The 22,069-nt window shown below is 37.8% G+C and overlaps 1 protein-coding gene across 2 annotated transcripts in view; it reads right to left on the bottom strand.

The window, feature by feature from the left end:
- The window catches only part of LOC140937773 (choline transporter-like protein 4), a 35,505-nt gene that overhangs the window by 11,580 nt on the left and 1,856 nt on the right, over positions 1 to 22,069 (bottom strand). The window contains exons 2-16 of one of the 2 annotated variants that reach the window (XM_073387342.1): positions 20,894 to 20,920; positions 14,626 to 14,674; positions 13,590 to 13,663; positions 11,540 to 11,590; positions 9,820 to 9,847; positions 8,165 to 8,264; positions 7,031 to 7,129; positions 5,925 to 5,988; positions 5,376 to 5,490; positions 4,905 to 4,947; positions 4,518 to 4,558; positions 4,019 to 4,069; positions 2,035 to 2,096; positions 1,155 to 1,280; positions 764 to 863 (exon numbers count right to left, since the gene is read on the bottom strand). In XM_073387342.1, coding sequence (XP_073243443.1) covers positions 764 to 863; positions 1,155 to 1,280; positions 2,035 to 2,096; positions 4,019 to 4,069; positions 4,518 to 4,558; positions 4,905 to 4,947; positions 5,376 to 5,490; positions 5,925 to 5,988; positions 7,031 to 7,129; positions 8,165 to 8,264; positions 9,820 to 9,847; positions 11,540 to 11,590; positions 13,590 to 13,663; positions 14,626 to 14,674; positions 20,894 to 20,920 — 1,030 coding nt within the window. Of the gene's footprint in view, positions 1 to 763; positions 864 to 1,154; positions 1,281 to 2,034; positions 2,097 to 4,018; positions 4,070 to 4,517; positions 4,559 to 4,904; positions 4,948 to 5,375; positions 5,491 to 5,924; positions 5,989 to 7,030; positions 7,130 to 8,164; positions 8,265 to 9,819; positions 9,848 to 11,539; positions 11,591 to 13,589; positions 13,664 to 14,625; positions 14,675 to 19,701; positions 19,904 to 20,893; positions 20,921 to 22,069 lie in introns of those variants that run through there. The other variant, XM_073387343.1, reaches the window with a different exon arrangement.

The raw sequence follows: 22,069 nt of genomic DNA on the forward strand, positions 1-22,069 counted from the left end.
TCGTTATGTCATTGGCGCGTTTCGATCCGTCTGTTCTCGCATTTTACCAGTCCTTTATTGTAAGTCAAATTGTAGGTTGTCCAGTCATTCTGTCGTTGCCAGTTTTGCTCGAGCCTGTCAATAAGTCATTGGTACGGTACGGGTAGCTACTGACTACGATTCGGTGGCGTTGGTTGTAACTCATAATCTACAATTATTACATACAACCTGTCGGGGACTCAGATTTTTTTTGTCCCGTGCTCGTGACATGTTGATCATATCATTTCTCTTTTCTCCACCAAGCTTAAAATTTACCATCATTCTTTAATTATCTGATCACAAAAATGAAGATTTCGACATTGCTGATCCTAGCAGTACGCAGAACGCATGTCATACATGCAACTTGTATATGGCCCCGCTCATCACGAGCCTTCGTAGCTCAGTGGTTAGAGCATCCGACCGGTGTACGGAAGGTCATAGTTTCAATTCCTGTCGGACCCAGATTTTTTCTTTATCCCATGCTCGTGAAATGTTGATCACATCATTTCTCAACATAAATGTTTTTAACCCTTTAGGTCCTAAGAGTGTCCAACATCAATTTTCTCCTAACAACATCAGCAGATCAACAAGAGTAAAGGTTATGAGAATTACTAAATTGATGACCAAAGGGAAAATACTTTGATATTAAACCAAATTCTCTCAACTATTCTTAAAAGAAATGTATGGAAATCGGTCTGGAGAATTTTTATTTGGCTCTTGGGGCTTAAAGGGTTAATTAACATACTTGCTAGCTTCCTTTATCATTGATATAGCAATCTGGATTCTCTTGCGTAACACCAGTACAATTAGCAGAAGAATAACCAACAAAACAGTCAGGAAAATACCTGTATTCAAACAACAACAAAGATTAATACGGTCCTCACAAACGCCGAATTTCCTAAAACAAGCCGTCACTAAAAATCACCTTAAACAAATGATGTTAACGATCTCATGTACTAAAACCCGGAACACTCAGAAATATGTCAAATGAATAAAACAGAAAGAACATTTAGTACTTTACAGATTAGGGTTAAGGTTTCTTTTTGCGTTTTTCATTTTACCTATAACCAGATTTTTGGGGGTGTTTCGGGGTTGTTTCGGGTTTTAGAACATGGCGTTTAAAAATGGTCTCTTACCCAAACCAAGCCAAGTCTCCTTGGATTGTGTGTATGTGTCCAGGTCAAGCGTAAATTTGAGTTCAAAATCTGCACTTGTACCCGTGTCGTTTAGGAATTTGTACTTGCTGTAGCAAAAGTACATGCCTGTGGACAGATAAAGTGATATCATATAAAATCACTAAGTATATTGCACTGTAGAAAACAAACAGTTTTTTAATCCAAGGGATAATTGACTCCATCGCAGGAACCTGTTCCACGACCACGCAGTCAACGGCTTCTAATTCATTTTGTTTGTCACATGCTTCATGAATTGCAACCAAATCAAATTCCTGTAATTGTAAAGGTTTGTGGCAGGTTCTCGAAAAAAGTCCCGTCTAGTTGTGCGGGAAAAGTACAGTTAATTCCCCTTAAAACAAACCAAAACTACACGGCTAAGTGTTCTTATTACAGAGGTGTTTTATATTAAAAAGGAAAGGAATGTGTTAACTTCTTTTTGGCATTTTGGGGACCAAAGAACCATCCGTAAAAGAGAGTTGATCCGTATAAAGAGTGTGTTTCAAAGAGGGAGCTTCACGCTCTCTTGCCCACCTGTACGTCAAAGGCCAAAGTAAGTTGCCTTCAAACTATATAAAAAAAGAAAACTAATTCAAGTTTCCAAATGTCCTAGGCAAGCAAAATTCTTAAGGACAAAAAGGATTATTTTTTCAAAATGGTTGTGGGACAATATTGGCCAGAAATGTGTGTTACACAAATTAAAAAGTAGAAGCGCATAAGAGACACTTGTTGACGCAATGTGTCACTGGCACCTTTCGTAGCTTATCAACATGACCCCAACGCATTCCCCACCACTTAACCATTTCAGCGGAAACGAATTGTAACATTAAAATGGACGGTTTACCATAAATAATTAAGGCAAAGACGAGTATGATGGTGATCCACACAAGAGGTCCTGTTACCCAACTGCAAAGCAACAGCAGAAGATAAGGTTAAATTAAGTATACGTTAATCACCTTTCCGCGTTTTGCCCTTGACTATGATCTAATAAAGAGTTTAAATACTTTTAACAGTGAAATGCAAAAGGAAATCATAGTCAGAGTGCTTTAATAATAATAAACCTATATCCCGGTCTTTTCGGGCCCAAACGTGGCCACAGAAACGGGGGACCCGTTTTATTCAAACCAAAATTGTTCGTATATCAAATGAAACGGACCATTTCGGTTTGGTCCGACCGGAATATTCGGGACCAGCTTTAAAAGTGGTCCACTTTGACCGGTCTGGTCATTCTGTTCCGTCGGACCGAAATGTCCGCTCCATTGGGCAAGTGGAATTTCCGAAATTTCAAACCAGAATTTTTGTTGAATGGAAAGGGCCCGGGGTTTCACTTAAACTGACTGGACTAGAAACACGTTTATCGCGGAACCTTGTGAAGCTCGGAGGAGGGAGGCAAGTAAAATATCAGGGTTGGGAGGGAAGGGGCAAAATAGAGTAAACTGTATAACTTCGGAGGTAGGGTTTCAACACCGGCTGTAATATTGGAAGGTGAGAATATTCACTCTCCTTTGGTTAGAGAAAACTCGGACTCAGTGTCTTGCCTTTAAAAAGGATCTGGGTTCTAAATAGGGTTGCTGTTGTTTAGGAAGGGTAGGTGGCATAGGTCTCGTGTTCACCCCATTTGACCCTCCTACGTGTGTAGAAAATCCCCCCCCCCCCTTGCCCCCCTTCCTCACGAAATTCGTACTTTGACACAGGACCGCAAAGCTTGGAAGCACATGGAGGTCGACTTTTGGCACCACTGGGAACCAGCATGAGCGCCTCAGCCGAGATTGTTGTCAAAAGGAAATGGGTGTGTTAGTGTGAATGACCTGATCATGAACTGACACAAGAATTTAAACACGGCAGCATGATCTTAAAAGGATAATCCAAAACATTGGTGATTGGTCGGGATGGGCTTTGAACCCAGATAGCCCTTTAACGCACTAACTGTTTATGAAATGAGCTTAGCTGCCACGACGACGGCAACGCGAATGGCATAAAAGGAATATATAGTTAAGAAAGACAACGAATTCGCACGTGCACGTATTAAACGCGATTTTACTTTTTTGTACATTTCTCTGCCCTCGTTGCACGACCACCTCTGGAGAGCGTGAAAACAAGAAAACGATTTACTAATTCCTATCTTCTGGATTCAGGAAAATTCACTAACAATTTCACAACTTGATTGACAGGCAATAATAGGATGAATTTTAAAACAGCGTGAATTCACTTTTTAAGAGAACTGTTGGCCACCATCGTCGTCGTCCAGCGAGGTCTTCATATGTCTGTAAAATCCCAAATACGGAGATTTTACTGTTTCCTGACTGTCCCAGAATTTGCCGACAATCGCAGATATCCCTGATTGTCTGGGACGGTCGGCGACAAATCTGGAGAATTGGGAACGTTTGTATTTTCCCGACGCGTCCCAGATTTCTGCAATGGCCGGTGATCATTCCCACAAATGAAAACACAAATTTGTATCGTCGGGGCCGTCGGCGATGATTTCGCTCATTACCAACCCTCTAAATTGCTAGGCTCCAGTCTCCCTATCATACGTTTGTGTACAAATTTCAATTTTTGGCGCACTTTCCATTTCCCGCCAAATTCAATATTGGGAGAATCTGGGGCAGACCTCTGGCGATTATCCGATATATCGACCAAATCTGGGACGGTCAGCAAAAAGTAAAATCCCCGATCGCCTGGAATTTTCCAGACATATGAAAACCAGGGTTTACGCTCCCTAACTACTGGCAACAGCATCTTACGCGCTTGCTCATGGGTGTTAAATCACAAGTAACACAACATAAAAAGGCATTTAGTCAGAGTAGTTTAAAACTCCAGTGTATTACCGTGTGATGAGAATGTAAATAAATGCCAGAATCATAACAAGAATCATCCCACTAAAGAAAAGACAAACAACCGTTAACACTCAAAGTGAATATAATTATGATCTACGTTTACAAGAAAAGTTCCTGGAAAGAGGAATGCAATGTTTTTATTATTATTAGAATTTTATCCAGTTTTTTGGTCAGGCTTTGCCATCGCTATTTTTTTTAATTCTGGAGTGTAGTAAGAGATTGGACTACGACTGCAGGGTTGAAATCAAAGACAGGAGTTTTAACACCGACTTTGATGCTTTAGATAATTACAATCGCACCACTCTTAATCCTTTAATCCCCCTTTTGCTGGCCAGTAAAAGAAAATGTTGCTGTGAACAATCATGGCTTGAGATTCTACAGTCGTTCACGCACTCAGTCTCATCATTATCCCTTCGAGTCCCCTCGGACTCACATGGTCATCATCATACAGTCAAATGTAAAGGGTACAAATGCTATCATGTCAACCTACATTAAGAGCCAGTACCATACAGCCCTCACGTCCTCAAATACCTAGAAACAAAATGCCACATACAGCACCTTTTTAGTGACAGGGTCAATAAAGAGCAAAGAAAAATAAAAACAAAACAACAAAGTAGTTCACAACAGGAATCATTGAAAAAGAATTTAAAAAAATAGAAAATAAAGTCCCTTTACAGTTTAACTGTGACTAGATTACAAAAATCTCCACTCCGGAGAGCGTTTTTAAAAAGATGCATTTTCGGCGACCGTTTTGACCAAATAATATTATGTGTGGACGGTAGACCAAAGCGGAATAAAAAATCTCCGTTTTCAAGCAAAAATGGATCCGCGTGGACGGGGCTTAAGTGCAAATTATTCAAACTGAGGCAAAACTTACATTCAATCCAAAATTTTGCAAATTCATAAGAATCTTCAAGCCACTAAGTGAAAATAACAAAATAAATCCTTGTTATAAACAATCAAAACTAATCACTGCATGTAGAACAAACAATAGTCAGTTCTGCTTTGCAGAGTTACTCAATATCACCCAAATGCACAGCCCTAATTGCGGCTGTTTGTTTCTGAAATAGATATAATAATAATTAATTACTTAATTACTTACTTACTTAATTAATTAATTAATTAATTAATTAATTAATTAATTAATTAATTAATAGTGTTATAATCGCCTTTAAGCTGAGCGAGTAAGCATGATTATTCTTTGACGCTTAAATTTTAATTGGTGACCGTTAAGTTTGTGTATAGGATAATGAAAACAACATGCCCACACAAGGTATGATATGGCACCAGACTGGCCGGCAATGTGAAAAACAATAAAAATAATTAAACTCAATGAAATACCACTAACTTTATTCCTCCTTGAATGATAGTTTTTGTCATGTTGGTTCCAGCAACATTTTGTATCACTGAGCCATTGGAATCAATCAAATTGTCCACTAACGTTGGTATGCATCGATACAACACTAAAACATAACGCATATCATAAAAGTTATTAATGAATAATAATAATTATTATAAGGAATTGTTAGTGACACCAAAAGCACTTACCATTTGTAAGGAGATTTCGGGGAAATTTTCCAACAAACAGTAGCGCTTTTTAACGAGGATGAACTGTTCCATATGAATTTTTACCGAAATTATCGAAACTACATTCTTGGAAAGCTCAGTTGAAGGAGTTTCTGGAATAAAGCCTGAACAAAGCGAACTTTACACGTAGTTTTGGCAATTTGCGGGATAAACTACCTCATTGTCCTGCCAAGTTGCTTTGCATATTATACATGTAAAAAAGGAGAATTTAAAACAAGATCAACAGCAAGTCTGTAGGGCCTTATTCCACATGTATGCTTCTTTTTTATCAATGTGAACAACTCTTCTTGATAATAAACACATCACAAACCTGACTGTGATTTCAAATAGTACGGAGCACACTTTCCGTGCTGCACCATGGCGTATTTGTTGCCCTGTCAACACAAGAAAAAAGTCCGTCAATCAGAAACATTACAGGCCCAGCCTTACAATAACACACAGTACTCGAGATTATGGCATAACTATAGAAAACGGTGATTCAGCTCTGCCTTAAATAAGAACATCATGAGCCTCTTCCCATGAACATTCCTTACAGTGCAGCACTGAATTTAATCATAGGGACTATTAAATTAGTGTTTCAATTTTGCAAGGCACGAAGGAAACTAAGGTAGAGCGTTACACGTATCACTTCCAGACCAGATAGCTGTAACTCACTACTATACGGTATGCGTAAATTTTTAATCAATCATTTACAGAATGTACAGAACTCTGCAGCTCAACTTATTACACGAAGTATGACCACATTACGCCTATTTTAAAACAACTCCACTAGCTTCCAATCAGTCAACGTATTATTTAAAATTATTACTAATAACCTATAAAGCACTCAACAGGTTAGCACCTGCCTACATTAAAGATTTGCTTAAGCCATAAGTACCAACCAGGACCTTGCGATCCTCTACACGGAACCTAGTTGAAGTACCATCAGTTAATTTAGTTACTTATAACCAAAGCTCTCTTTTGCGGCACCTCATTGGTGAAACTCACTTCTAGGGTGTATTCGCAGAAATGCCTCACTATCAGAGTTTAAAACCAACAATAAGACTTACCCTTTTAAACTTACTCACAGGGACTAGGTTTAGCCAATGTAAAATAATAACTATAGAATCTCAAATCATACATCTTTCAGATGTTATCCTTTTAAGTTTTAGGGATTTAGTTTTTATTTGCAGCTTAGAATTTTTAAATAGAATTTTTATTGTAACTTATGGAATTCGTCAGGTGTTCTTTTTATCACTATTCACTCAGATGTAAGTTTTTAATTCATTATTTTTTCTTTTTTTACGAATTCTGTAAAGCGCTCTTGAGCATATGGAAATAACGCTATATAAAAAAGTCTATTAAATAATTGTTAACTATGAAGCTAATGTTGTTATTTTTAGTTAAGTGTGCAACAAAAGGGGAAAGCAAGCTTACCTCTGTGACAGGTTCATTTAATCCCTCTTTACAAATCATGTCAGCTGCATTTCTACTTGTCCCTAACTCATTTTTTGTGGGACACTCGGAAACACAGACCTAAAGTCAAGAGACGGAAGGAAATTTTTAATACATGTGTCTGCAGACACTCTTTGAGTAACATGGTCATTTCCAAAAAAGATTGTTTTTATGATGCAGTTTAAGTCAAAAACTATGCTTTTTGACATTCTTCGAGTCTTCAAGTTGTGCCCTCTTTAGAAGGCCTAGCAGGCAGCCTCACTTGTGCAAGTTTGGGGAAAATTTTGGCAGTGAGGCCGCCATTCCGCAAGGAATGGTGGCTCTACCGCCAACATTTTCCCCACATTTGCACAGGTGAGCCTGCTTGCAGGCTATAGAAGGCCATACAGTGTACATTGTTCCAGTTGCTTCTTCCCTGTTGACAAACCCCTTCATTTGCATTACATGTATGTGTGTGTGTGGAGCTTAAATTATTATACAGCTGTAGGTGACCCAAACGTGGTAATTACCCACCCTTGTAGGCAACCACTAAATAAGATCAGTCATACAGTCAAATTTCTTTAAGACGGAAACATTCAGGACCAGCCCTAGCTGTCCGTTAGAGAGGTGTCCAGGCTTATAGAGAGTAGAGGTAACGTGCCACCAATAATTATAAAGCTGAACCTTTTCGCCATAAATACATGTCTGTTTCGCTTGTTATACAAAACAGCTAAAGCTGGAGCATTGTGAACACCAAAATGACTGAAAATTGGCAATGACCAACACCCAGTGTCCATCTTACAAAGGTGTATGTTAAGAGAGAGTTGTCTGTAGATTAAAGTTGGTTAATCATCCAACAATTTTTTTATTGCAAGGTGCTGCATTAACTACCTACATTGTAGGACAATGTAGGTACACACATCAATAGACTGTTCCTGATAGGGCAAAAGGGATGAGGAACATTATACACACTTGTATAATTTTTCTGAGTTATGTACTGTAGCCTGTAACAGCTAAAAGCAGCAGAGCATCTCCTGTAACCCATAGTGGCCTGGTTTTTATCCTTCAGTAGTTAGCGCTTTAAAAGAGAACCATTACACTGCATGTTTTACAAACCGTCATGGGTGGCATAATCACCTGGGGCGTTGGACAAGAAGGAATGCTAACAAACTGTGCCAAGTCTCCACCTTTAGTGACACATGTACTGATGTCAAAGAAGACAAGGTACTTTTTATCCCTAAAAAGAGAGAAAAACAGTCATGTCATCAAGTTGGTCTGAAAGGGGCTACAGGTGTATGCCATGAAGATATTGCTATTTCAGTTCAATTCTGTGCTGTGGTCATTACTCACTGAGTACCCTTAACCCATAAACATAAACTAATGTTCAGTCAGAGGAAGATATTAAACAAATTTCATGAGAGCACATTAACTATAATGTATTATTCATTCAAAATATTTCCCCAATTCTGATTGGCTAAAAGCACACGCATAATTCGCCATAACCAGTTACTGATGACCAAATTTGGAAGAATTTTTTGTTTAACAAGGAAATGAGGTCAAAAATGCAGCCTGCTACAGGTTAAGGCACCGTTACCAAGAAGACCTGGAGATGAGGTCGAGTTGTTTTGGTTGTGAAAAATAAATGGCGGACATTTCACTCGTTTCAAGAGTAAGAACTACAGCTGGAACTGGTTAAAATAATAGATAAAAACATGGCAAAAATAGCAAGAAGACAACTCCGAGGGTGACATCTACTATTTGGAGAATATTTGCAGAGCTCGACGAACCTAAATGTACACTATCGAAGATGAACTTAACGTCGATGCAGGTAAGCATGTTTTAGCTATGTTTTTATTAAACTAGTAATTATTTTGAATGAATAATAACGCAATTAATGAATTCGGCTTTCGTGGGATATGAAGAATTAAGCAGATCGAGGAGGGTGTTATCCACCTCGACCTCATTCATTAATTATAATACTCTGCCTCATTCATTAATTGCTAAACATTTTTTGGTGATTTTAGCAATGTTAGTGTTAAAACTTGAAAAGGTTTTGAGTTCATCCTTTCTATCCATTGCAACAGATGACAGGAAACAGCCTCAATGCCTGAATATAGTCTTGAATAACAAAATCAGGCCATAACATTTTTGCAATTCATTTGATGTGTACAACACATTTTAGCATTTTCAAAAGAAAGCAGATGATGTGACATAGTCCCTTTAACCCTTTAAGCCCCAATATCCATAAACAAATTCTCCAAACTGACCTCCATACATCTCCTTTAAAGAATTAGTTGAGAGAATTTGATAAAAGATAGTTGAATTTTCTCTATGATGATCACTTTATTAATTCTCATAACTTTATCTCTTGACAGTGTATGAATATTGTTAGGAGAAAATTGTTGTTGGTCACTGTTGGGACTTAAAGGGTTAAACAAGCATAAGTAATATACCATTTACATAAAACTTTGGGTCCATGATTTAATTAATTCTGAATAACTGAATTAGTTTAATAAATAACTACGTACTATTTCAAAAAGTGCATAACTAATATAAAAAAATAATTTAAGGTACAATAAATTATTAAATTCAGGGTTGCCAGAAAGTTTTGAAGTAGACAGCTGAGTTGTCAAAGTAAGCGGCCAGTCCAGGGATATTTTATTTAAAAAATGCCATCGATAAAGAAATGCCAAGCAGAGTAGCCGGCCCATACTAACCAAGAAGGTGGCGATTTTCGCCAGCAGCCGGTTACTTTTGACAACACTAAAATGCACATCAAAATTGATACTTACTGGTGATTACCCTTTCCACATGTATTCCCTGCAAAGAAATATTTAACAATTGATTTGTTTAAGATATGAAGAAGTCCATTACACATTTTTGTTCCAGCTGATTTTTTTGCTGTTTGTGACTTAAATTAATCATGTTTTGTTGCTTCATTAAAAGCGACATATATCTTTTTGTAGAATACTCTGAAGATAATTAGCTTAAACTGCCTAAAAGCTGAGTGCACAATATATACCTGCATGTAACTAATTCAGGATTTTAAATTTTAGTCTGCTTTTTTAATATTACCTTCCTGACAGAGGTTTCCATCCAGCAAGGTTTTTAGAAAGTCATTTGTGTTGCTCATATTCCTGTAATATTGGCTTGTTTACTTCCCCAAGAGAAACTCTTTTGGGAAAGTACACAATCCAACTATGTGAATGCCTGAGTAATCATTATGGACACCTTCTGGAAATGCTAAAAACCCCGCCCTGCTAACAGGATGATTTGATATTGAATAGTTTCAAAACAGAAGTGTTAAATCTGTACTGAATCAGTTATTTCTAATGTTTCCAATCCATATTTACAGTTTACAGGTAGATAAGGTCTAGGCCAAATGTCGAACTTTTCATGAGACGAACCAAACTTAGTAAGTTAAGTTCATGAAAGTTCAAGGTCTGGCTCATGCAGTTAAGTTCCCCTGAATGAGTTTGGATCGTCCAACACATTCTATCCGTCCGCTTCAGATGGATCGGATAGAACAGTTAACGATCGTCTCCAGGACAAATTAATGTTGATCTTCACATGTGAAGAACTTAACTAATAAATTAAAAAATTTGTATCATAATGTTTATTTAGCCTTTTTTGGGAGAAAATTTATCTCTGATCTGATTCAGTCAGGGCTTCTGATGTTTTGCACGGTCGCAGAGCCGCGAAATTCAGGTAAATCCGCGAAATCCCACGAAATTCACAAAAATACGCAAAATACCGTGAAATTCGGTAGAAATCTTATCAAATACATGTCTGTACAGCAATTTTGAAACTTGTCTCAGCTACTGGGGGTATTACTTGCCGTAAGCTCGCAAATTTATGAACAAAGATCCAAAACTACAAGGCGTAGATTATGTTGCGAAAAACTGGGCACTAGCCATGATGTTAAAGGCTTTGCCATTGGTTCATTTCTAGAGTGTATTGTTGTTGAAAGAGCAATGATGTCCTCTGTTAGAAAAACATTAAAAACGCTGGTCTGATCAGCGCAAAACCGATTGATTTCTTGCGAAATTTGCCCTGAAAATAACCACAAAATCCGCCGTTTGTTTACCCATTGCTTTCCGGCCAAGTTTACCCTGAAAATTCCCACGAAATCGACCGATTTTTCCGCGATTTTGTCCCCAAAAATCCTGCGAAATTTGCCTTTTTTTCCGCGAATAATCAGAAGCCCTGTTCAGTTGATTGGTTCGACACGTCCTAAGTTCAACATCTGACCCAGCAGACCATCTCAACTTAATTTAGGTTGACCCAAATTAGGGTTTGATCCATCTCATGAAAAGTTCGATGTTTGGCCTACATGTAGGCCTAACACATCAAAGATAAAGATCTTTAATTAATTACTCCAGAAAAAGACAAGACATAAAGTAGCATATTATCATGACTGTGTAGACTATCATCATCAGTGATCACAGCATGAATTTTGAGATCACAGAGTATTATATGCCTTTATTAAATTCAGTATTTTAGTTTGATTACCATTAGAATCAGTGGGTAGAAGAAGTCTGTCTGGATCCCCTTCTTGAAAGGCTGAAAGAAAAAGATGAAGTACACCTATTTTTACTTCTTGTAGTCACTACAATCAGGGACAAAAGTAGTTGACACACTTGTTTAAATGGGTGCTTTTAACAAACATTTAATTTATTTATTATTTCATTCTTTTTAAACACCATAAATCCCCTCACCCCCCGAATCAATGTTGTCTGAAGTAAAAAAGAGACTTGAGGGCCCAAAATTCAACATCGATTTTGGGGGAAAGGGGTTGCGGTAGACAGGGGAAGGGGATGAGTACATCCACTATGCAAAAAGGGGCAATTTTACGGAAGTGTGTCAACACATTTGTCCCTCATTGTAGCTTTACAAATGCAAACTGTGGGCTTCTTATCGCCCATAAAGAAAAACTGTTAATGAATATTACATGAGTTATTCTCTAATGGCCCCCACTTGAGAATCAACCTACAGCTGTAGGTTGAATCTAAATTACTGTGTACTTACTCAATAAGCAAGACTGGCAATGTGTGGTTCCGGAAAATATCCCAACTCCCACAACGGAGGGAATTGGAAATTCCAAGGGCTGGGGGGATCAGAGACCCAGGAAATTCCAGAGGGAAGGGGGGTTGGACGATCAAATCACTTTCCAGGGGGCCAATATCGTTTCATTTTCGACCTGAGTTCGAACATTGCTTCTTTCCGACCTGGTAGATCATTTTTAGAACATAAAATAACTTGAAATATTTCATTTAAGATGGTTCCTTTTGATCTTAACCAAATTTCCTTTCTTCCAAAAGCGTTCTGGATGCAATTTCAAAGGAATTAGACCAACTAGAACTTGTTTTATCACATGCTCATATATTCGGCCGCCATTACTCGTGCAACACATGACGTTATGTCAGTTGATCGATTGAAGAACAGTAGAGTGGCAATTTTGCTTCACGAAGCACAAGCTATACATTGTAACCATTTTAGAATGAAGAGTTTTTATTCTCCTTTTCATTTTCCCTTAATTTTGTGGTTGAAGGTGTGGCACGTTCGTGATCGAATTCTTGCTGAAATGGTGTTGATTTCACCAAACATTATGGCCATCACACATCACGTCGCATGAGTTGATCGAAAAACAGTAAATTGAACTTGGTTTCCCTTCAAGATGCAGGGGGTATTCATTGTTATCTTTTCAGAATTCAGAGTTTTTATTCTTCTCTTTGTTTTGCCTTTATTTTGTGGTTGAAAGTTTGACTTGTTCTGCATTCCCGCAGGAAATGGCGTTAATTCTATCAACATTACGCCCATGAAGATGAATAACAAATCGTAAACTTGCCGTGATGAAGGTAAATTCGCAAATATAACCGACTTATTAACTTTACCTGTTTCATTTAAAGTAAAGGATGAGCAAACATTGCAGATTAGGTTACTTTGTGGTGGTGTTGTGTGTTTTAATGTTGCGAGATCACTCAAATAAATGGAAACAGGAGCATACAAGCTTCTGAGGGAAACGGTTGTGTACTAGCAATAAATGGCTTCATTCTTCTGCGGTAATAGTCTTTCCTTGTGAAAATGAACTTTTCCAGAGGGTTTGGGGGTCTTTGTCATACCTGTGGAAATTCCGGAGGGGTGGGGGGGGGGGGGGGCCATCAGTTCCCTGCAAAAATGGAAAATCCAGGGAGGTGGGGGGGTCCTAAGTGAAATTCCCTCTGTGGTGGGGGTCTGGATATTTTCTGGAACTACACAATGTCGAACATTCTTTTTCTAACTCTGAAGTAAACTCAGATAAGCAAGCAAATATTATTGCAATGGGCATCTTAAACTCAGTAAAAACTGCTTTATTGTCAAAGAGGCAAGATAAAATTAAAGTTTTTTGAGCCCTGCATTCAGAAATTGCACCCATTAGACAGAAAAATAGAGTGGATTTGTAACAAAACAACAAAGAAAATGTTGATATCAATAATTACTATTAATGCTAGGCAGGGTATGACTCATAACTTACGATAAGTTAGAAGGATAATATGAATTGTTATATCATTACATAACTTACCTATAATACCAACAATAATCATGCCTACAATGTAGGCTAAAAATAGAATACAGCAGGGAATATCTGTACATGACCTGAATTCAGAATACAAAACAAGTTGATCAGAAACCTTGAAAACATCAAAACCTAAACACTATAACACTGAAAAGGTAAATTAAATACCTTGGACTGATTCTAAATACCGTGTACAGTAGAATACAGTAGAATCTTAAACCTTTGAGGATTGCTTTGGTAGCCTTTATGTTCCACGTGGAACAATGCATAACACTATTCTCCTTCCTAGCCCAATTAGATTTTAGTTTAAGCTAATAAGCTGGAGAGCAGCAACATCAGCAATGATAGATCTTTCCACCAATACCTTGTTTTCAAAAATTTTAACCAATCTACATGTAGACAGATCAGTTACACAGAAAAATCCAAGAAACATATTTTGGGGAAAAATCCACTACCAGTTTTGCTATTCACCTACTACTTCTTGCAGATTAAATTTGTCCCTTTCCAATGTTAGAAGGTTATAGCCATACAGCCATAATTCCAAGCAAAAGAAAGATGATAGAGTGTACAACAAAACTGATCATAAAAGGCAAAGGGAAAAAAGAGAGTGAGAGAGAAAGATCTAAACAGATTCACAAGAACAAAACAAGTCCAAATTTTGGCTTACAGTGTATGCAAATGCAAAATTAAAATATCCCTTAAAGTTGCAAAACTAATAATACATTAATTTTTAGCCATTCCCATGCTAATCAGCCAAAAAAGTCCAAAAAAGAGGATTTGGTGAAAATGTACGTGGTTTTTTTGGCCTCTTGCTAGTAGTCACCAAACGGTTTAAATGAAAGATACTCAAAAGATACAAAAAGTCTACTCCTTTCTCTCTTCCTCATTGGAGAAAAAATTAAAGAACACGTCCACCAAAAAACCTATTGGCTGGCTGTTGACCAACAATGGCTATAAGGGATGATAAAAGATCGGACTCAGTGGCAGATAGTCAAGCCAATATCTAGTGTAAAACAAGCACAAAAATAATGTACAAATGTACCTGTCAGCAATAGGACCTTTGAACTCACGGTCACGTTTTCTCTTCTTTCCTGAAATATAAAAAATCAAATACCGGTAACTAAAACTCAGATTTTTTTGGATGCATTTGACTGTTTCAATACAGTTAAACCTGTAAAAAGCAGACACAAAACAGTAATATAACAGTAGAAGTGGGAATATAATTACTACTAACAATATTAACAACTTAGTTATTGAAAGGTGATAGGACTGACCGAAGAAAAATTCAGGGAGTATAATCAGGTAAAGAACCATTTTTTGAGAATAATCGCAGTTTGACAGGGCTTCTGATAAGTCGTGGAAAAAAAGTCAAATTTCGCGGGATTTTTAGGGACAAAATTGCGGAAGAATCGGCCAATTTCGCGGGAATTTCGCGGGAATTTTCTGGGCAAACTTGGCCATAAAGCAATCGGTAAAAAAACGGCAGATTTTGTGGTTATTTTCAGGGCAAATTTCGTTAGAAAGTGATCGGTTTTGCACTGATCAGACCAGCATAGAAGTTTTGACATAAATTGGTGCGTTTACAGCAAGTAAATACCCCCAGTAGCTGAGACAAGTTTCAAAATTGCTGTAGAGACATGTATTTGATAAGATTTCTACCGAATTTTGCAGTATTTTGCACATTTTTGTGAATTTCGCGGGATTTCGCGGTTTTACCTGAATTTCATGGCTTCGTGACCACGCGAAATATCAGAAGCCCTGGTTTGAGCAAAAAACTTCCTAGCTTAGACAAATTGAGTTTAGAACCACTTATACAAGTATTTCATCACTGACTATAACAAACTGACAACAGAGATCAAATTATGACCTTGAGGTCATTAACATTTAATCTCAGTCAGGAATTTAGACTGCGCCACAAACAAAACTCAACGTCTGGTTAAGTCTGTTTGCAGGGACATCCCAAAATCTATGTATGCACAAATAGTCCGGGCTGTCATTGAGGTTTAAAAGTAGCCAGTCTCTTAAAAAAAAGAACCGGGCATTTATCTAACAAATGCTCCTATACGTTTGTTACGTAGCCCGCTGATTTAACTGCAGTAGCCTGCCAAAAAAGGCGGCTGCCGAATACTAATGGCAGCCCTGGTCTGTGAGGAGGCTCACTTGTGTGAGATCAGGGAAAACTTTAGCAGGTTTGCCATCACAGCAAGCCGACAAAGCCAGCAATTAGGAAAAGTAAGCCTGCACATGGGAAGTTGATTATATTTTGCCTCTTTCAAGGTGTAAATGATACTATCCAATAGAAGAAGGTAAATCTAAACAAGAATTGTCAGAAAGTAAAGTGCATTAAAGGAGCTGTGTCACGAAATTCAGCCAAATTAGGAAATTACAAAATGCCCCTTAAATTAAGAGAAACATAAAAATAACCGCTTAAAACTTTAAAGGCAGGATAAAATAACATAACAGAAACAACAGATGCCACCGATGGGCAAAACTGAAGAAGATTGAAACGGATTGAAATTAGCATTTTTGAAAACTGTTCAGCCTAACAGTTTTTCAAAGTTGATCCATGCTGCTTGCAACTTCAAAAATAATGCTCAGGAGACATTTGTTTGTCTCAGATCTCTGATTTTGTCATTTACATGTAATTTCTTTGCTTACAACTTTAAGTTCCATAGCGATTGAGGGCGACTAATTGGCAAAATTGGAGGGCATACTCTTGCCCTCCAACATGGTGGCCAAAACTACTTTTTGCTTATGTCTTGTTAAACTTTTGATAGTTACGCTCAGATGTGCTGTGAATGTTACCACATCATTTTTTTTTTCAACATTTTCCTTGAAGTTTAAGTGCAAAATTTGCATTCAGAAGGAAGTAATTCATAATTTTCAAAATCACATTTTGGTCATGTGACCAGCTACAAACTTACCCATTTCAAGACAATGGTGCAGGTTTGAAAAACCAAATCACTTTTATTTTGTCTAGGATATGACCCACTAATCAATTTGAAGGCAAAATCATATAACTTTCATTTTCATAAAAACGATGTCACATGACCTCTTAGTGCAAATGGTCTATTAGGTTCTTTAAATTCTTATGAGGGAGATAATAGATTGTTTATTAGGAGAAAAATAAATAAACTTGACTTGGTCCTTAAAAAATCCAGTATTTATTCACGATTGTATCATTATGACTCTAACAAACCTGACTGCCACATATAATACAGTTTGGTAAAACATGTTCTCGTTATACTTAAATATTCATTATAACATAGCTAGAAAATTCGCCTAATCAAATTCAATAGCGCGAGTGTGCTTCATATTCCTATTGAGCACGCTGATGATGTCAATAAACTATTCGTAATTCCTCGAGTTGTTAATGTGAGCTTAGCAATCCTGAGTCTCCTGAGTGCATCCATAACTCGGCAGTACACAATGAAGGGTTTACCATGTGTTTTATAAGGAAATTTAAGAGAAAACGTTTGAATTTGCTAACCAATAGTAAGGAAAAGAGGTGAGTGTTGTGGTTGTCGTCATCTCCGCGAGCTGTGCGGACTATGGCGTGAGCTCATTCTTTGCGAAGTTGTTTTCTCTAAATAACAATTTTTCGGTGAATTAATAGTCTTCTGGAACCTAAATATGGATTTTACAATCATTTTAGAGTGGACTTTCTCTCAGTTTCAGGATAAAAACATAAGCTTAACTGTGAGGAAAAAAAACATAGTCACGTAAACATTGACGCGTACTGCTTTGAGCGCGCCCTACAATAATAACATTTTAAATTAACTGCTGCATTGATCATTGATGTTGATATTGAGCACTTGCGAAGTTTGGAGCGCACTCAAGAGGCTAGAGTTGCACTCGGCTGTGCCTTGTGCTACTCTTACGCCTCTTTCGTGCTCTCCAAACTTCCCGCGTGCTCAATATCTCGACATACGCACGCTGACGCATGAACTAATATTGTTAAATATCAAAGTTACCCCTTAATTAAATTGTTTACCATAATAACCTAAATATAACAACCTGCTTCACCTTGCTTGGCTAAAACAGGTTCTTGCATTTTTGGGTAATAAAGTGGAAATTTTCTGCTAGGAGGTTCTTAATCCACAGGTTTATATGCAAGTGTTACACAGTAACATTTTAACATAGCATGCTTTTTTCCTTACAAAGTTTAATGTGTTAATGTTTATGTCCACTGTCCATGGGTTTTGTTTATTATTTACAATGTAGCCTGTCAAAGCCTGTCAGTTTTAACCAATAATTACATGACTACATTGGTTGGAAAATTATGCCAAGAATTAAAAAAAGTATAGCCTGCATGAAGGCTTACTTTTCCTCACCCTATTCTTCTTGCCAGCTTCACGCAGGTGAGCCTCCTCACAGACTAACATTGCACATGGTATTTAAGGAAGGAAAGTCATCATACTATAAAAGTGGTCAAGATCAGTGACCCACAACATAAACTATGACACTTGTATCAGCGTCTTTTTTTAAGAAACACACAACGCTCATCCATTTCTTCACAACAAGGGCTTAGAATCATTTCCTTGGTTGTTACACTTACATTGTAACATTTTGCACAGTAACACATATCTTTTGTGGTCAAATAAAGCTTAACTTTGCTCTTGTTCAGGCCTTTAATTCCAGTTGTCCAATGAATAGCCCCACCTGTTTTTCTAATGAATATCTCAACCGGTTCCATAAGGAAACAATTCCTAACCCCAAATCAGTTTCTATTCAAAAGGTACATGGAGAGGTACTGAAAAATCACAGCTCACACCCCTGTACATAGCATATTTTCTTGTTTCGTACAAAGATCTTTCCTTTTCATTGGAACCCTTACTTAACAGTCATGTGTTTTTTTTTCCTTTCTCTTTAATATTTTCTCTTCTTATTTTGCACACTTCATGTTACATAATTTAATATGTATTTAACAGTTCTGGCTTCAATCTAATTATTAGAGTAAAACCAGAACTGTCAAAAAGGTTGATAATATTTACACAGTCAGTATTTACACAACTCGAAGTTCACCAAAAACGCAGTTCTGGATGAACTCATGAATATTACAAAAAGAAAAAAAAAAAAAGTTTAATATCCTAGTTGAGGCAATGGATGTAAAAAGAGCCATCAGTGACAGTTGATCTCATGCTATATTCTCCTTTGGGTTGGCAAGCAGACAAAAGGTAATTTGGTGAAGAAACTGGTTATTGATCAGAAGTCAGCAGGTGCTCTTTATCAGGCAAAAACTCTTATTTTCAAACATAAATTTTAAAAATTTACAATATTTCTTGACCGATTAGCCCCAAATAGTTGAATGTTAATGTCAGTGCTCTACACGAAGTAAATTTCAGTATTGTCAAGATGTCAATTAAGGGCGTTTGTTTGGCTCATGTTGATCCTACAAGCCTTCAAGGCTAGAAGTTCAGTGTCTCATCTTATATCTAGTTTCATTTTTTACCAGTGAGTACTTTTGGAAAACAAAATGTTCACTGGGCTCATCATTACTGACAGATTCCTAACAACATATTCAACAAGACGTGCTTATACCACATTGTGAATAAATTATAAAAGGAAGCTGTTGTAAACAAAAAGTCAAATGTGCCTTTGCGTGCACGAACGGCTAAGAAAATGGTGTTTTACGGCTCTAGCTGTTGCGTGTCGATTCATGCAAGGTAATAAGATCAGAAACTGGCACCATAATGACTAGATAATAAAACTCACAGTACATTTCGCCTGGTGTTCAAGACTTTCAACATGGGAATCATGCTCATGAAATAAAAAAACGTGTGAAGACCTTTGCTAAAATTCGGTAAAATTTTGAAATGTGATAGGACCTCGAAAACAGAACCCCTAAATCGCACGCACGTCATGTCGGATTCTCGCTCAAACGAGTTTTGGAACGCTACTTTTGAGGCAGGTTTTTAGCTCTTGCGCTATGACACACAAACCTTAAGCGTATTAAAGTGACCGATTGAGGTGACAGATAATGGCAAACAAATCGAGCGCAGCGGCAAATGTTCAGCTTTTTCTGCTCCAATCTGCTGATCATGAATTGATATTCTATTAAATTCTTATCACCGTTATACAAAGTAAGGATTTAGATTAAAATAATAAGCAGACTCACCGTCTTCTTGCTCGGCCATCTCCATGTTTAGGAGTTGTCAGGTGAATCAAAACGTTTATAAATTATGTATAAGCCAATAAAAACACTGTCTCTTGAGAAAACGACAGCCGATTCAGTGGCTTTTACTTGCCGGTGAATTATTCTCTTTACCGGATAAGAGGACAATATATGTTTTTGTTCATCCCGACAGCACAACTTTCAGTTCGTCTTGACGCAAGAGAAGCAAGAGCAAGCGAGGGACTGGGGAGCAGAGTGTGACAGTCTGCGTTGCGTGACAGTAGTCCGGGTCGCTGTCGCGGTTGCTTTGCCCTGGAAATCGTACGTTTTTTAAAACATCTCCAGGATGTTTTAACGAGTAAAACCGCTTTTCCTACTTTCAGTATAGAAAATGAGTGGCAATTTAAGCCTACTCTAGGTTTATACTAACGCTCCATCTCTTCTGCTTTTATGATGCCAACGCTATTTCCAGCTGTTTGGTTTTTAGCCGACCAGCTGTTATCTTTTGTTCTTTAGATAAAAAAGGCTTTTATTAAATAAGTTTAAGAGGCCGTCTCCTCCTGGCTTTCCTGAGGAGACGGCTACGTACAGTTATTAACTCGTTAATCTCCCAGGATCACCCCCTGGGGGTGCACTCCCTTATATGGCCTAAAGGGGATGGTTTTCAGGGTCTTGAGTCGGGATATGCTTTTTTACATGATTTTACCATTTAGCGCCTTGAACATAGTGCCTTTTTGGACCGAAGCCTTTAAAAGGGTGTGAGGGTTAGCGGTGAGTAGGCTACATTTCTGACAAACAACTGTTTTTTTTGTATGTTTGTTTGTTTGTTGTTGTTATTTTATTATTTCCAAAAAATCTATTTCCATGACTTTTTCAGTTGTAAGAAAAATTCCTTAATTCTGTATGGAAAACGAAATAAACCAAGGTCATAAAATAGGTTCCGTTGCCAGTTTCGGCAGCGAAATGAACGATTTTTCCGCTTAACTGGGAGTCAGGATGAACCTCGGCGGAACATGTCGAAACCACTTGTATCGAAACGACCGGTTTCCTCCGAACAGACTCGTCGTACCCAGAGTCTCCTGGCTCTGACCAAACAGCCAGAAGACTATGGGGACAAGATTGCCGAACACACTCCATGGAGGTCCTGAACATTTTCAAGTCATTTTTAAAAACATTCACAAAAAAATTGCCTTACCTTTGTCGAGAAGCGTGAGGTTTTCAGCTGTAAAAAGAATATATTTACAACGGGTTATTTCAATATTAACCAAAATACATAAAATTGTTTTGATTGCGCGTTGTTTTCAGGCACAACCAGTAGAGTTATAAATTTATTCAGGGAAGAGCAAAACGAGCCTACTTGTATTTATTCTACTAACCGCCCTGAGCGCTTATTAAATTTTTGGACCTTGAGAGTGGGCGCTTATTCGAGTTGGGCGCTTATTCGCGGCTGGGCGCTTATTAAATTTGTACCCTTTTTCAGCAGGCGTAGCCTATTTATTTTGAAACAAAACGATATATAGTTAGTAATAACAAAACGCGAAGACGTATATAACAAAGCAAGGTTTCTGTAAAATACACTGACGAAAATTCCCTCTTCGGGAAAGTCTCTTATTAGTACTAATTTAATTCTAATTTCAATCTCATTAAGTGTGTCTCATAAGTGAATTATCTGGTGCTGCCTCCTCGATGTCCGAAATCATAACGTTGGCAAATGGGTGAGTCGCCCGAGAAGCAGATACAGCTTATTTGAGTTTGAGTGGAAGGGGGAGGAGGGTGGGGTGGGGGTAGGCGCTTAGTCGAGGCTCATTAACTTTTTTCTGCCTTTAGGATGGGCGCTTATTCGAGGTGGGCGCTAATTCGAGGTTGGGCGCTTATTTGAATATATACGGTCAGTTTGCTGAATAGGCGATTACAACAGTTTGTTCTATGGGGCAAAAAGGATTGTCTAGTTTGATTGTTGATGTATTAAACCAACGAATATGAAGAGAATTAAAACCCATAAAATAACAATAAATCGGCACGATTGTGGACCACACAGGAAAGAAGAAGGACACAACTTGAGTAGGGCTAGCCGTTTTTATATTTATATTTGTAGGTTTCAGAAATTATCACTTCTTCCCTATACAAACCCTTACTCGGACGGTCAGGACGCAATAACATTCCCGACCGACGCTCATGATGATCTAGCTTGGTTGACCTGTGTTTGTTGATGACAGAACTTGCCATGCCTCAAAACATTCAAGACAGTTTAACGACCATGGAGCATATATTTTTAAGATTAGAACGTTGAAATTGCTGCTTTTGTCATTTTTAATCACTTTATTTACATCCGTGTGGCATTTTCACAACTAGTATCTCTCAGATCACGAGC

This window comes from Porites lutea, chromosome 5 (genome assembly GCF_958299795.1).
Source record: "Porites lutea chromosome 5, jaPorLute2.1, whole genome shotgun sequence".
NCBI lineage: Eukaryota > Metazoa > Cnidaria > Anthozoa > Scleractinia > Poritidae > Porites > Porites lutea.